General features: G+C 35.4%; 1 protein-coding gene across 2 annotated transcripts in view; it reads left to right on the top strand.

Annotated features, from left to right (window-relative positions):
• Positions 1–14,258, top strand: part of KNTC1 (kinetochore associated 1) — a 42,353-nt gene that overhangs the window by 26,044 nt on the left and 2,051 nt on the right. For both annotated transcript variants that reach the window (XM_064521950.1, XM_064521951.1), the window contains 21 exons: positions 271–399; positions 1,020–1,136; positions 1,518–1,627; positions 1,872–2,082; positions 2,583–2,672; positions 2,997–3,168; positions 3,588–3,646; positions 3,806–4,022; positions 4,536–4,609; positions 4,937–5,147; positions 5,254–5,363; positions 6,043–6,092; positions 6,826–6,904; positions 7,591–7,709; positions 8,570–8,705; positions 9,735–9,830; positions 10,730–10,786; positions 11,221–11,275; positions 11,371–11,434; positions 12,484–12,613; positions 13,758–13,847. In XM_064521950.1, coding sequence (XP_064378020.1) covers positions 271–399; positions 1,020–1,136; positions 1,518–1,627; positions 1,872–2,082; positions 2,583–2,672; positions 2,997–3,168; positions 3,588–3,646; positions 3,806–4,022; positions 4,536–4,609; positions 4,937–5,147; positions 5,254–5,363; positions 6,043–6,092; positions 6,826–6,904; positions 7,591–7,709; positions 8,570–8,705; positions 9,735–9,830; positions 10,730–10,786; positions 11,221–11,275; positions 11,371–11,434; positions 12,484–12,613; positions 13,758–13,847 — 2,376 coding nt within the window. The remainder of the gene's footprint in view (positions 1–270; positions 400–1,019; positions 1,137–1,517; positions 1,628–1,871; positions 2,083–2,582; positions 2,673–2,996; positions 3,169–3,587; positions 3,647–3,805; positions 4,023–4,535; positions 4,610–4,936; positions 5,148–5,253; positions 5,364–6,042; positions 6,093–6,825; positions 6,905–7,590; positions 7,710–8,569; positions 8,706–9,734; positions 9,831–10,729; positions 10,787–11,220; positions 11,276–11,370; positions 11,435–12,483; positions 12,614–13,757; positions 13,848–14,258) is intronic.

The following is a 14,258-nucleotide window of genomic DNA, read 5'->3' as shown; positions in this document are numbered from 1 at the left end:
TTTTTCAATCCTAATTTCATTTTAGATTTTTTTAAAACATTTCCTTTAACTGAAGAGAGTTTTTAAAAAAGCTATCAAAAAAACTTGCAATATGCTGTCTTCTAAGGTAGTTTAAATTCAGTTAGTTTTAGACTGGCTTCAGCAAATTTATATATTAACTTTTAAACTTGAAAAATCTCTGTTTCTGTCTCTCATATTATATATACTCTATATAAACAGTTCTATTAAAACAAATTCTTGAAGTTTATAACACTTTTTTTTAATACACAGGTGTTTAACTGTCGTCTCATAGATCAGAACCTGGCATTCGGATACTGCACAATTTTGCCCAAGGAAGATGTGTTCAATAAACTCTGGGATGTCATAAACAATACATGGCAAAATTACAAAAAAGTTCTGGTAAATTCACAAGACTATTTCTTCAACATATACATCATGTTAAAGAGTTTCTTCAAGTTGTTAGGAATGTCATGTACAGTAGTTTGCCCTTATTAAGGGTACAGCTGTTCAAACAAGTTCCCCACTTGTACTTAGGGCACCCCTAAGAGATAAACCACCACAGTTTACTGCAGAGTAGAATTGTGCACTGATCCTACAATATTTTGGAGAAGTTGTTCTTTGACCTTGATTGTAAATAATGAAAGGAATAAATAAGTACATGTATTGAAATATAAAGGATGATGGGAAGTGAAGGATAAAGAAATAGGGAGATAGAGTGCCTTCAATTTGCAGAAGAGGTTGTGTCTAAAAATACCTTTTGTATTGTTATTGCTTTCATTAGCACAGTACTGGGAAAATATCTTTGAGAAACAATTTTAAAGTAACTAGACCAGTAGCTATGAACTGCCAACTCAGGAGGTGTGGTAACCCTGATAATATTTTCTGTGAGGACTGTTTCCTTCTTATACAATTGTGTGATCTTCTCTGAATTGTTTAAGCTCCCCCAAGATTTAGACCTCAGTATTCCCTATTTTCAAGTTTACTCTCTTTGTGTTTGCTTCCATTCTCTCTCCTTTAAGGCAGTAGCTCTGGTTGGAGCACAGCTTGCTACCCACTGTGGTGAAGAAGAAGAAAAAAGAAAATTCCAAGAATTAGTTACTGATGCAGAATGGGGTATCCAACTTAGTAAATTTGGGGTAAGTTTGAATATTCTGATGGTTTTATTAACTAATTAAATGTCAGTAGAGTTTGAGATGTATTTTGTACTGATTTAAGATTCAAATGGAAAGGAAGTTGGTTTTTTGTTTTGTTTTGTTTTTAAACTTTTCATTCTGCCTGTGCTGAAATGAAGTTCAGAAATTGAGAAATGTATTAATCGAGGATGCTGTAAGGGAACTTTAAGTGCTTAAATATCATTTGGCACAGGGCATATTCAGAAAATGCACTGCTTTTTCCTGCTCTAAAAATCTCCGTGTTGTAACTAAAGGAAGAGTTAAAAGGTTAACTAAGTAAGGAATTAGTTTTGATACTGTCTAAAAGAGTTCTTTGGGAAGAATACTAAATGTTTCTGTCTGTAGATTTCTTTCGAGACTGTATTTAGACAACCACCAGTAAGGAAGAAGGAACTCATAAGGACTCTGGTACAGAATCCAAAAGTAGACACAGATCTCATATTGAATTACTGCAGGTAATAACTGACGCAAATCAGGCCTGTGTCTAATTGCTGCTGTAATAATAACCGTGCCTATTGAAATCTATATTGGTTTAAATAGATTCTGATTTAAGTAACATACAATTTGTTTGTTTTTTTAAAAAAAAAAATAAAAAAAGACAAATCAGAGTACATTATGGCCTTGGTGAATTTGTTCATAAGGAAATAAGTACCTTGACCACACAAAAGGTCATAAAGAAAACATTCTGTTCTCTTTTAGTACTTTTATGCTGGACAGCGATGCTGCACTGCAGCTTTGCATTGAAACACTTCTTCTCCAGAATGCTAATACAAATCATATTGAAGATGACTCTGCAGAACACAGTGAGAAGCAACCTCATTCCACATTACTGGCTAGAGCGTTAGCAATAATTCCTCTACTGAAAAGCACAAAAGACTTGGTCATGAGCCTCAGTGGAATATTGTACAAGGTAAAAAAAAAAAAACACACAACAAGCAAAACAAACAAACAGAAATGCATACAGAAAGTATGCATCTTATCTCAAATGTTGCATATCGCTTGAATGATAAATTAAAGTAGTCACCTATGGTTATAATTCCATGGAAATCTGAAAAAGCTTTTTTTTCCAATTGTGCTACAGAATGTAAGTATTAAACTTCAGTTCTCTATAGAGATAAGTAGAATGAAATATCTAATTGTCCTTAAAGATAGGTAAAGTCTTCCTTCCCCAACATGCATTAAAAAATGAACATAATAGTCAAATAAAAAGTTGCTTTTAAGAAACACACCATACTGGAAATGTTTTAAAATGCTCCATTAAAAACATATAGCTGCAAAAGGGGTATTTTGGGAAAAGTTTTTTTGTTTGTTTGTTTGTTTTTGTTTTGTTTTCCCCTCTGTTCATCACTAATGTAACTGGTCTTTCTGCAATATAAGAGAAATCATATAAAATCTTATTATTTTGAACAGCTCGATCCATATGACTATGAAACTATTGAAATTGTCCTGAAAGTGATACAAAATGCTGATGAAAAGAACACCAGTATCCAGCTGAATCAGGTATGACCAGATACGCTACTGTTACTTTGTTAATAGTATCTGTATCCTCTTTTGTCTGTTACAAGTGTAATTATTCAAGAGTCTGTTGAAATTAAATCAGTTATTCCATCTATACAACTTTCATTCAGAAAATAGCATCAAGAAATAGTGATCTCTAGCTGTCTCTCAGCAGTGAGTCAGAGCAGGGATAAAAACCTCTATAGAGCTATAGTAACTCTGCCAAATGATGTGTGTCCAAACCTTAGGTTTTACTGAGGGCAAAAATACAGTAGTCACAAGTTTTGGTTTTTTTCTCCTCCCCCCCCCCTTTTTTTTTCTGCCTAGGCTTTGAGCCTTCTCAAACATCTGGAGTCTTATAAAAGAATTTCCCCACCTGTGGACCTGGAACACCAATATGTTTTAGAGCATGTGATTCCCTTATCTCCAGCTGCTCAAACCAGATTGCCCTTTCATCTGATATTCTTTAGAACGACACAATGTTTCTGGAGTATAATATGTATGTTCAGTATTCTTTCTGCCTAGATACATTATTATTCCCTTTCACTCTGCTATCTGTGAACTTGAAAGATCTACAGACTATGTTTTGCATTGACTGTATTTCTATACTAATGTAGCTATTTTCCTAATGCTTCTTAGAGCACTTGTGCTCCCAAGTTGCTACTGGTGAGGTAACTAGCTTTCGGTGGAGCCAAGACAATACAATGGAGTTTAATACAGTGCAGAGTTCTGTCCTCAAATGGACAGAGCTTCTCAAAGAACAAAGTAACCCAAGAATCCCACATCCCAGGCCAGCATACCTAATTAAGATTATATTCTTTTTGTCCCAGTGAAGGCCTAACAATAAACTGAAAGTACTTAATTTTATAAAGGTAGACTGTGACACTGTCATAGGCAGCTCTCTCTATTTCCTTACAGCTGCAGAGCTCAGTGAGGAATCCTTCCCAACACTTCTGTTGATTTCCAAATTAATGAAGGTAAAATTGCATCTTTAAAGGATTTATTTCAGTTATCTTTTTTTTCCCCTCTGCAGAGAAAATAGTATAAGCTTTCTTCTTTCCTTTCACTTTTTTTTTTTTTGACTCCCTTATAGGCCTTCTGATGACAACTTTTAACCTACTTTAATGCTTTTCTAGGTTTCGCTGGATACCTTACACATGTCTGCAGCTCGACATGTCTTTGAAAAAAAACTGAAACCAAGAATATTTGAAATGAGAAACACTGGATATACCTCTGTTATTAACAAGGAAACAGCTAAAACTGTACAGACGATTCAGTCTTATCTTTTGTCTATAATTAATCCAGAGTGGGCTGTTGCTATTGCTCACAAGATTGCACAAGAATTTCCAACAGGTAAGGAACATACCTGATGACTTGAATGGCAAAGTAGCTGTGAGAAAGAGAATAGGTTTAAGAAAAGAAAAGCTAGACTGTAAGCAAACATCAGTTTATTGTTCTTGGATAAAGCCTGGGGAGGCTTGAGGAAAATAAGATGCGTTTTGTCTCCTATATCCACTTTTGAACAGTAGGCTAGAAGGACCACTGTTGTACAACATATCACTGTTGAATTCTACACTTTTTCTTTTCTCATTTAAGCCATGTTGTCTCACTTTAAGCTACTTCATGTCTAGCTTTGCCCCAAAATATCATCCTCTTCTGCCAGACAAGTTTTCTGGTAAAAGGAAATATCCCAGCTTCTCACTTCTGAGTCTAAATAGATAATTTTTGCTCTTTAGCAACAAGAGTTCTCTTAATATTTGAAATATTTTTGTTTTTAAAACACCCCAAAATCTCTTTGGATATTCTGTATACTGTAGGGGACATTTACGAAAACTAACCTTGTATATTCAATTTTTTTTTCCTAAGGCCCTGACCAGATTCAGGCATTGAAATTCTGTCTCTATCTAGCTGAGAAATGGCTAAAGAATACTACAGCTGAGGTAATGACAAACTGCTTGCAAAACTGTTGTTATCTAGTCAAGTATTTACTATAGTGTTTTGTCTTTTGGTGTTTTGGGTAGTGAAGTATACATTGTACCATAACCAACCCTGGTATAGAGAATACTTTCTTTAAAGCAAAGAGCAAACTGGGTAATACCATCTCTTTACAGAAAAAGATCTGTAAGAACAGATATGGAAACATCAGAAGAACAAGTCTCGTACCCCCTGTTAACTGTTTTAGACTATAAAAAGGTTAATGTGATTTTTCTAGAGCTTTTGAGTAAAAGGAGGTTGTTTTATATAAAAATTGTGGTGTTTTGCTAAAGGATGATGCACATGAAAAGGCAGAAGTCCTACAGAAGAAGTTATATATGCAGTATAAGAGATCAGCTACGGAAAATGTTCTAATAACCCATAAGTTGAACACTGCAGAACACTTAAAGTCAATTGGGAAACCAGCAAATCTTATTGTTTTACTATATGAGCATTGCAGTATAGACCAAAGAATCCAAAATCCAACTGGCAGAGATTATCCAGGCAAGTATGCTTTATCTAGTTTCAAAAGGACAAAAAAAGTCTTTTGAAAAATCCTATTCAAGAAAATACTTTTTTGTAAATACATTGTCTCAATCTATTTATGTAGATATCCACGCGGCAGCTAAGGAGATAGCTGAAATTAACAACTTGGATATGAACAAAATTTGGGATAAACTGCTAGATAAATGGCTGTGTCCAAGTATACTGCCCTCAGAAGTAAGTCATCTCTGGAGATTTGGTTTTCGATATAACTGGCCAATTACAGAAACTGTATTTTTCTCCCTTGTTCAAAAAAAAAAAGGGGGGGGGGGGTTGCTCAACTCACCTTTAGTACTCACAGATATATTTAAGATGCATCTGAATTCAGACTACAAACAGTTTCAATAGCATCTTATGTTGTTGCAAGCCGCTATCTCTAGCAGGAATAATTTGAAATGCCTTTCCTTCTCTCTGTATAGAGATTAAAATCTTATCCTTGGTATTGCACTAAGGATGTGTAGCCAGTCAAATGGAGTGAAGAAGTGGTAAATATATTTGCCACACCCAACAGTGATTCCAGAGTCTGCAAGTGGCTAAATCCTCTCCTGTTGCAACTGAGGGTTGACTGCTGCCTATGCTGTACCCTATACACCTGGGTAAAAAAAGGGCGGGGAGCAGAAACTGTCTCTGCTTCAAAATACCAGTTAGCAGGGTGAGGGATGAAGGAAAGTTATTAACTGCCACACATACAGTTAATAAACAGAGGACTGATAAAAATCAAAATTCCTTTCCTTGGCTGCATTAGCAGGGGTGCCCAGCCTTCAGATAGAATTTAAGCAAAGATCCCCAACCCAGCAATTTTTGCAAATAATTCAAATAATTCTTACAACTTTTTTCTTCTAATGTATTTTTAAAGAAAACTCAAGGAATCTTTGGAGATGTGAAGGAAGATGAAGAACTCCGAAGGTACGTGTTGTCTTACATATATTATAGACAATTATTCTTATTTCACAAGTTTAACTATATCTGGCTTTTCCATAGACAAGAAACCTATTTGTATAGGAGATTTGGTACTGGCTGCTGCAGTCTCTAACAAGAAAAAAAATCATGTTAAGACTGACAATAAACAAGTATAAGCAAGAAATGTCATGTTAGTGCTGACAATCATAGACTTTATCTTCTTGCTGTATCAAATAGTAATGTTTGTAACTATTAATTACTGCTAATATGCAGAAATAGAACTGCATAGGAGATAGCTGCCCTATAGCAATCCCATTTCTGCTGCTTTGTTGCAAGTGCAGGAGCTACATTTTAACGAAGGCTGACTTTTTTTTTTAAAAACTTCTACATACTGTAGTCGGAGCAATTCTTTTGCTCTCTAGAAGTTAATGGCACTAGATAACATAAAAATATCTTTCTGTCTATATTTTGTCATCTTTTCATTTCTTTATTTGTTGGTGATGTCAATTTTGAATCTTCAAATATTTAGTTATAAAATTAAATTCCATTTGCAATAACTTACCATGTAAACGTTTAAGACTAGTTATTTGGGTTTTTCCCATCATTTTCCATAGCTTCAGAAACCCATATCCTCAAACTCTTTTTGACAGTGAAATATATTTACATTTATATGAAAAATGGTATATTGTATTTCACTGGCAATGCTGTACTTTTGTTTAAAACAAATGCATTTTTGCAGAGTTATATATCTACTTCAGTCACGCCCAATGGATTACAGTTCAAGAATGCTTTTTGCAATTACAACATCTGCCACATCAGTAAGTTTCTAAATACTAGTTTTAATTTGGCTACTTAAACTTTTACCTCCTATTAAGATCAAATATTATCATTTGTTTAACTATATTGATTTCAAATACAGGTTTTGCATCTGTCTCTGGATAGTTTATATGCCTGTGTGAGCTCTGTGCTTCCCCCACTCCCCTTCTTTTGGAGTAAAATTAATGTTCATTGAATTTTGCTGTTGATTGTAAAGAAGGGCTATTGAACTCTAGGTTTTCTAAATTTACTGCTGATATTACCCGAAAATAGCTTCATTCAACATTTCCTAGAAAATGCTTTAAGCTAGTATAGTAATATATTGGTTCACTTTGGGTAAAGTTAAAGCAGGAAAATTTTAGCACACCCTTAACCTTCAGTCTTTCACCCTTACTAGAGGTGTGTGTGCGCGTGTGTATATCCATGCATATAGATATGAATTTTTCTCATTTGTATTAATACTCAAAATCTATTAAACAGCTGATTGAGCAGTGTTCTTTGAGGTTGACAAATATTTCAACTGGGCAGTATAAAAGTTGAAGCTAATCCAGTCTGTTACTTATCATAAATTGATGCTAAATTAATGCAGTCTTAGAAAGATCATACAAAACATATATAACCCTCTTTTCAGCTGTTCAACCAATAGTTGTAAATTTTCACTTTTTTTTTCTCCTCTCTCCCCTCTCAGCCAATTGGTGTTAATCAGTTGACATTTGCTCACAGGAGTAGAGCACTGAAGTGTCTGCTCTACTTGGCAGATACCAATACTGTGGAATCACTCTTCAAGAAACCCATTGAGAAAATAAAGTAAGATGAATTTTCCTTAAGGTATTACTTAACAATCACATATTACTAGTCTTAACAGGCATTGGAAGCAAATCTATAATATTTGGAGAAGGTTTAAAAAAAAATTAACGATTATTGCTGATAATTAAATCTCTTAACTTCACTGTAATGCAGTCCAGTGTATCGTAGTCCTTTTCAGTAAACCTGGAAGTAACATGGCATTATGTAGAAAATACTTTGTTCCATTTTGCATAGATTGCAGTTACTTCTCTACTAACTGAAGCATTTTCTGCTATCCATGATATAGGACAATGTTCAGATTCTATTTTAGATAGCACATCTTGAGTATAAGTTATCCTTTTTAATCTTCAAATTTGGGCATCTTACAAAGACATCATCCTCTGCAAAAATAAAAAACCAAAACCCCAGCAGAGTAATGTTGTTTCTCTGAAAGTAACTGTAGAACCAGCTTGCTGAGAGTAGATTTACAATATAAATCTATGTTGGTAATCTGGAGTTACAGCCTTTTTACGGAAAGTGATGTTTAGAGTGTGTGATGCCAAATACTTACATGTGGCTTTCTGTAAATAAGCACTCTGTGTGTGAATTAAATTCTAGTGTAAGAGTTGCAGGAACTGTTTTATCTTTAGAGATGATTCAAGCTGTCCATCATTCAGAATGAGGTTTCTGTAGGTAATTACCAGGATCTTTGATCTCTTTCATTGATACAAACACCATCTACGTTATTCTCCCTTTTATTAAAGCAACAGAAAACACCTTTTCAGTATTGTCCTGAATTTGATTATGCAAGTTATAACGATCACTGTATGACTATAAGTATAATTAGCTCCTGGTTTTTGCCTTTTTTTTTTTTTAAACAGGTATTTTCTAAAATGCTGCATGTATCTGGCAGAGTTTGAAATTTTGAATATTCCATATACTTATGAATCATTTCATAAAAGCCCCAAGGAAGGAATGATTAAAGGGCTATGGAAGAATCACAGCCATGAACCCACGGTACGATCTTAAATTCTTTGTGACTTTCTTGGTACACATTATGTGAAGTGTGCACCTTTCTACATAGTGCATGTATTTCTAAATATAAGTTGCTGCACAGTACATACACTACTCATCATTTTAAAACACCAGGAAGTTTGCAGTTACCCTAAAGTCTTCTGTTTCAGAGTGCCAGTATCAGAGGATGAAAAACATCTCACCAGGTTGTTGGGTTTTGCCATAATGCTTGAGAAGTTGCTATTACAAGCTGTTGATGGGCTGCGTACTACCCATCACATGATTATTTCCTAGTACTTGCCCATCTTTGTGTATCCCTACCTTGTCTCTTGTCCTAGAAGGAAGATTTTTGCTGCAGAAGCCCTCTCCCACCTTTTCTTTTTCCTCCCCTCCTCCCTTCCCCCTTTTTTAATAACCCATTGGATACTTGAAATTGTTTAGACTAATACCTTGTACTTCAATATGAAATAAATATTAACAGGTGTATACTTTTAGAAAAGCTATCAGTTACTTATCTAATATGCCAGCAATAGACTGAGTTTATGCTCTGCTTAGGAACTTAAATCTGACAATTGCTTAATGTTACCAAGTATGATTTTTAAACAGCTAAATTAACACTGAAGACAAGGGCAGGTAAATTAAATTTCCAGGGAGAAATTAGTTCATGACAAGAAAGGATGCTATTCTACTAAGGAAGGCTTCAACCGTAGTACTTTTAATTTATAACCACAAAAGAGAAGCAATCTGTTCTTCAGCTGAAATATGCGCATGCTAGTTTAAAATATGAAAGTGACAGATTAAAAGAGCTTTAGTCTTCCTAAAATTAGAAAATAAAATGATAAAGCGTAGGGAGTATTTTAATACTCTTCATTTGTGTAAAATAATTTTGTATGCGTCCTGGTTGTGACCTCTCAGGTGATCAAGGTCCAGGTAAAAATCATAAAAATCTGAAATTACTCTGACAAACAGAAAAGGCTTGAAGATCATGAAGGTATATTTTTTAAAATACACTGTGTCCTTGTTCTCCTTCAGGCTGTTAGACTTGTGTCTGAACTTAGTCTGGAATACAAAGTGTACGACTCCCAACTCTGGAATGGCCTGCTACAGAAGCTTCTTGGTTTCAATATGGTAAGGAACTTTTAAGCATGAAGCTCTACAGTGAGGTGAGAAAAAGGTTTTTTTAACCACTAATTTCTAAAGAATACGATAGATGTATAAATTCTAAACTTCTTGTTTATCTACGGTCTACATGGTTACTTTGCACTCTTTGTCCCTGAACATTTATGAAGCTTTGAGGAATTTGCGTTTTAACGGTACTGTTTGAGAATTTTGATCTTAAATTGTTCTAGCTTTAGGAATTTTCTGAGGGGGGAAAAAAACCTTTCAGATGTCAAGAAGACTAAATCCTGTGATAAATTATTTATTCATAGTATTATAATTTTACAACATATTATATGAATTTTTTGTCTATAAAACTACATATATACATATACACACAAACGGAGTATATCTACACATCTGTGTGTATACACACACATTGCCCCCTAAAATGTTCTAGGATTACTATTATGATAGTAATCGTAATTTTGTAATTCATAATCTTAATTAGCTCTGGTTGTCACACTTAATGTAATGTTACTATAACCTAAGAAGGAAAGAGATGTGAGTGGCATTGTGATTGCATCATGAGCAGGTGTTCAAGCTAGTTTTAGTCTAATGAGAGTTGAGTTGTAATAGCAAAGAAGACAGGATCACAAAGTTTTCAGCACCAGTTGTATTACTACTGGAAATTTTGGGTACTTCCTGAGACAACATATGCTGCTACTGCTAGTGAAAGTTTACTTTACTAAACTAGAAATTGCATTTCCTCATGCATCAGTTGCTCCTCCTAAAGGAAACTGAGGTACCTTGAGGAACTAAGTTCACATCCTACACACAAGACAACAAGCATAATGCAGTCCTGTAAGTTATCACCAAATCTTCAAAAAAACACTGTAGCATTTTATAATGTAATATTTATGTTTCAGATGCAATATCTAAGAAAAGTTTTGATAGCAATTACTGGGATTCATTCACTATGGGAGGTAAGTAAATATTCCCCAAGTGTATCTTGCTCTCCTTCATCTAACAGGAGTATAGTATCCTGTGTGTGAGTGGCAGTCATCTATACAAAGGAGTGCTACACATGAAAAAATTTCTGTTTAATGATTATTTTTATGACATTGCACCATGCAACTGAGTAGTTATTCATTGCTTAAGTGGTACATTTCGCACTTATGGTTCCTTCAGTGTACCCTTATTTTACATGTTTTATGAAGTCGGACAGAATAACGTCAAAATATGGCAAGAATTTTAGTTTGAGGGAGAGGGAGAGGGAGGCAATGTTAGGGAATAATTCCTACAACATTTAAAAACAAAACAGACTTCTTTCACCTATAATGGGTCAAGATGTCTGTGTTTACAAGTACATTTAGTTAGAACTGTGTATGGCTATTACTTTTAAAATTTATTTTAACAGGTTCCCAACTTCAGTCGAGCTTGGCGAAGTGTAGTTCTGTCACCGTTTCTTGCAGGTACATTATTACCAGCTGTCTGTCATGCTTGTATAGTAACTTCGTTATATAGTTACTGTATCATGGTTTCAGTCACTCATTTCTTTATTTTTTAGCTTCATGTCCACCAAGTCCTAAGCAGTTAGAGGAATGCTGTGAATGTTTTGTGATTCTTCTAAAGTAAGTAGATATTACTTCCTGCACTTGGATTTGTCCAAGTGGGAATTTCCCCTTTGTAATCACCCCCTGCAACATGCAAAGGAGCTCTGAGAACTGGGGATTCTGACCTGAGGCATGGGGAAGAGCCTTTTGCCCCTCATGGGAGGGGCAGAATCAGGGTGTGTACTCAAAGAAAATTCAGTGCTTGCCCACAGGCTGTTGGAGATGTGCTGTAACTCAATAACTTGGCTGTCTAAACCACACTGGGAACTGCTCTCAGAACTGGGACTCTGCACAGGCTGCTGAAAGCCAGTTTATCTGCCCCTGTCACTACTTCCATGAGGGATGTCAGTTCTGTCCTGACATTTTTGGAGATTGATGGTCACCCAAGAAGTCCAGTTAATTCTTCTTCTTAGCAAAGTATTGCATGTTTCCCCAAACATTAAACAGAGTATAAGAGAGAACGCATTCATTCTCCTATGAAGAGTAAACCTGACATGGGGGAAAAAAGCCAAGAATTGCACCTATATAAACATGGTTAACCTGCAGTATTAACTCTGCAAAACATTCTATACATGAACCTGTTTTGCACTGCCTTTACAACATACAAAAGCACCATAAACCATTAGCTAATGTACATCAGTGTTCTGACTTGCTTGACAGAAAAGGCAGAGCTCAGAGACTGATCTGAAACAAAAGCCAGTTAGGAAATAAATACTGGAGAGGGATCCGCTAAAGAGCATGCTCACACTTCTGTGCAGATACACATGTACCAAAGCAATACTCTGGGCAGCTGCCAACACTTCAGCTCAAAATAGGGCCTACAGTGTTTAGAAAGAATTATAAACTTGAGAAGGGTGATATTTTTTTATTATTTTTTAAGATAGAAAATCACCATATATTTGTATTCTGTAGAACTTCAACTAATGTAGGTTGTCCCATTCTGAAAATAAGATGAGGTTAAAAAAACGTTTTGTCGATCTTAAAATCTCAAAACAACTTTGTTGAAAATATTTAGACATCTAGCTATATATCTTATAGCTGAGAACTTCCTTCCTAATCTTCTGAAGGTGTCCTATTCTGGCTGACCTGGATGTCATCGGAATAGCTAAACAATACGCACAGCTAGACCTTCCAGCTTTTGCTTTGGGGTGCCTCTTGCTGATTCCTCAGTCTGAGAAACGAGAGCAGCAAATTCAGGTAAACAAGAAGTGTGCATTTCTGCTGCCCAAAGGAAATGCATTTAAACATGTTATTTTCAACAGAGACTGAAAGATGGTATCTTCTAACTCTAGCTTATTGGAATACATTGCTGCTGAGCCAGCTGCTCAGCACTTCCCACCCACAGCAGTTATTTCCCTAAATTTCTGCTTCTGAAAAGGATCATGTGAACACTTCCTACTTTGTTTTATTTATTTATTTTTAAGGAAAAATCAGCTAGCTTCAAGTCATCCTCAGCAGCTTTGTCATATGACTTTGCCTTTTGTCAATTAGAAACCATTTCATGAGATCCCACCCTCCACCAGAGTTATAAGGCCTGTCATGCCCAACAGAGGCCTTGAGCAGCTGTTTATCTGTCCACTTCCTCCAAATATTTACCGAAGTATTACCTTCCCCAATATCCAGTGCTTGTTCATGGTGAATAGTCAGTACGCATGAAAAGAAAAAACAAGCCTATATGCCAAAGCAGTGTGAAGTTGATGCCAACATATATAATCGCTGAGGAGCTATTAGTGGGCTAGTCTCCAGCAGCTTTTAAGAGAAGTACAGAATCCTACTTTAGACAAATGTTTAAGGTTGTGAGCTCCCATCTCTTTAGAAAGATGCTTGATATGCATCACGTGTTCTGACATAAATCTTTTGCCTTAAAGCTATGTCCTCAATATTCATGCACCTTCGCTGTTTCCTTTCTCTTCTCATTCATTTTCATGACTTTATGCTCAATGTCATTCTCCCTGATGAAGCACTATAGACTGCTCCCATATCTGTCACATCAACACTGGCACAAGTAAAGGCATCTTAAATTCTTAAATTTCCCCTTGTTTAAAGCTCAAGCTCAGATTTTTCCCAAATCACAGCACTAGTGTAAGAAATTTAGTCTGCTGGCAATGACAGTCAGAAAGTCTGTAACAGCTACAGCAAAATACCATTTTGGAGTTAAATGTAATAAAAATACTATTCTTTCAGTCAAATTGCACAGATACTAGTTTGAGAATTTCATATTTGTACCTTGTGTCTCAAAATACAAACTGTTCCTGAATAAACCAAGTACTTGTTCTGAAGGCAAAGAGTTTATATTGTAATTATTTATAGAATATTAATGTTTTGTATCCTTTTTTGCAAGGGTTTCTTATCAACATGTAACACGGAAACTGTACTGCAACAAATAGATGAACACATGAACGCTGGAGAAGTAGTGGGGTTTGCTTCTCAGGTAAACAAATAACATCTATTTCTCTTAGCTTTGACTTACACTGACCCATCAAGAAAAATCTGTACATAAAAACCTCTTTTCTCTCACCCTGATCTTGCCAAGCATCAGTTGGCAAAATGCACGCTTCTAAAATACAGGAACATTTCCAGGCATTTTTGCATTTTTATTAATTTTGTGCAGCTGGCCAATATTTTTTTACACAGTACAGTGTTACAGACTGTCCCTATTTGTAGGACAGCATTGTTTGCAGCAGGAGTACTTTATTTTTCCAAATAAATGTGTTATGCAAAAAAGCCAAAGGGCTCTCAAAATGGCCCTCTTTTACCTTCCCTTGACTTCCTAAGTGCAAGTTTCTTAACTCATTCCACTATCTGAATCTGAGGCTAGTCTTCACAAATTCTGCCATTTTAC

The sequence above is a fragment of the Dromaius novaehollandiae genome, chromosome 17, assembly GCF_036370855.1.
Source record: "Dromaius novaehollandiae isolate bDroNov1 chromosome 17, bDroNov1.hap1, whole genome shotgun sequence".
NCBI classification, from domain to species: domain Eukaryota; kingdom Metazoa; phylum Chordata; class Aves; order Casuariiformes; family Dromaiidae; genus Dromaius; species Dromaius novaehollandiae.
Note: the sequence above shows the minus strand (reverse complement) of the source record. Positions and strands in the feature narration are given on the sequence as shown.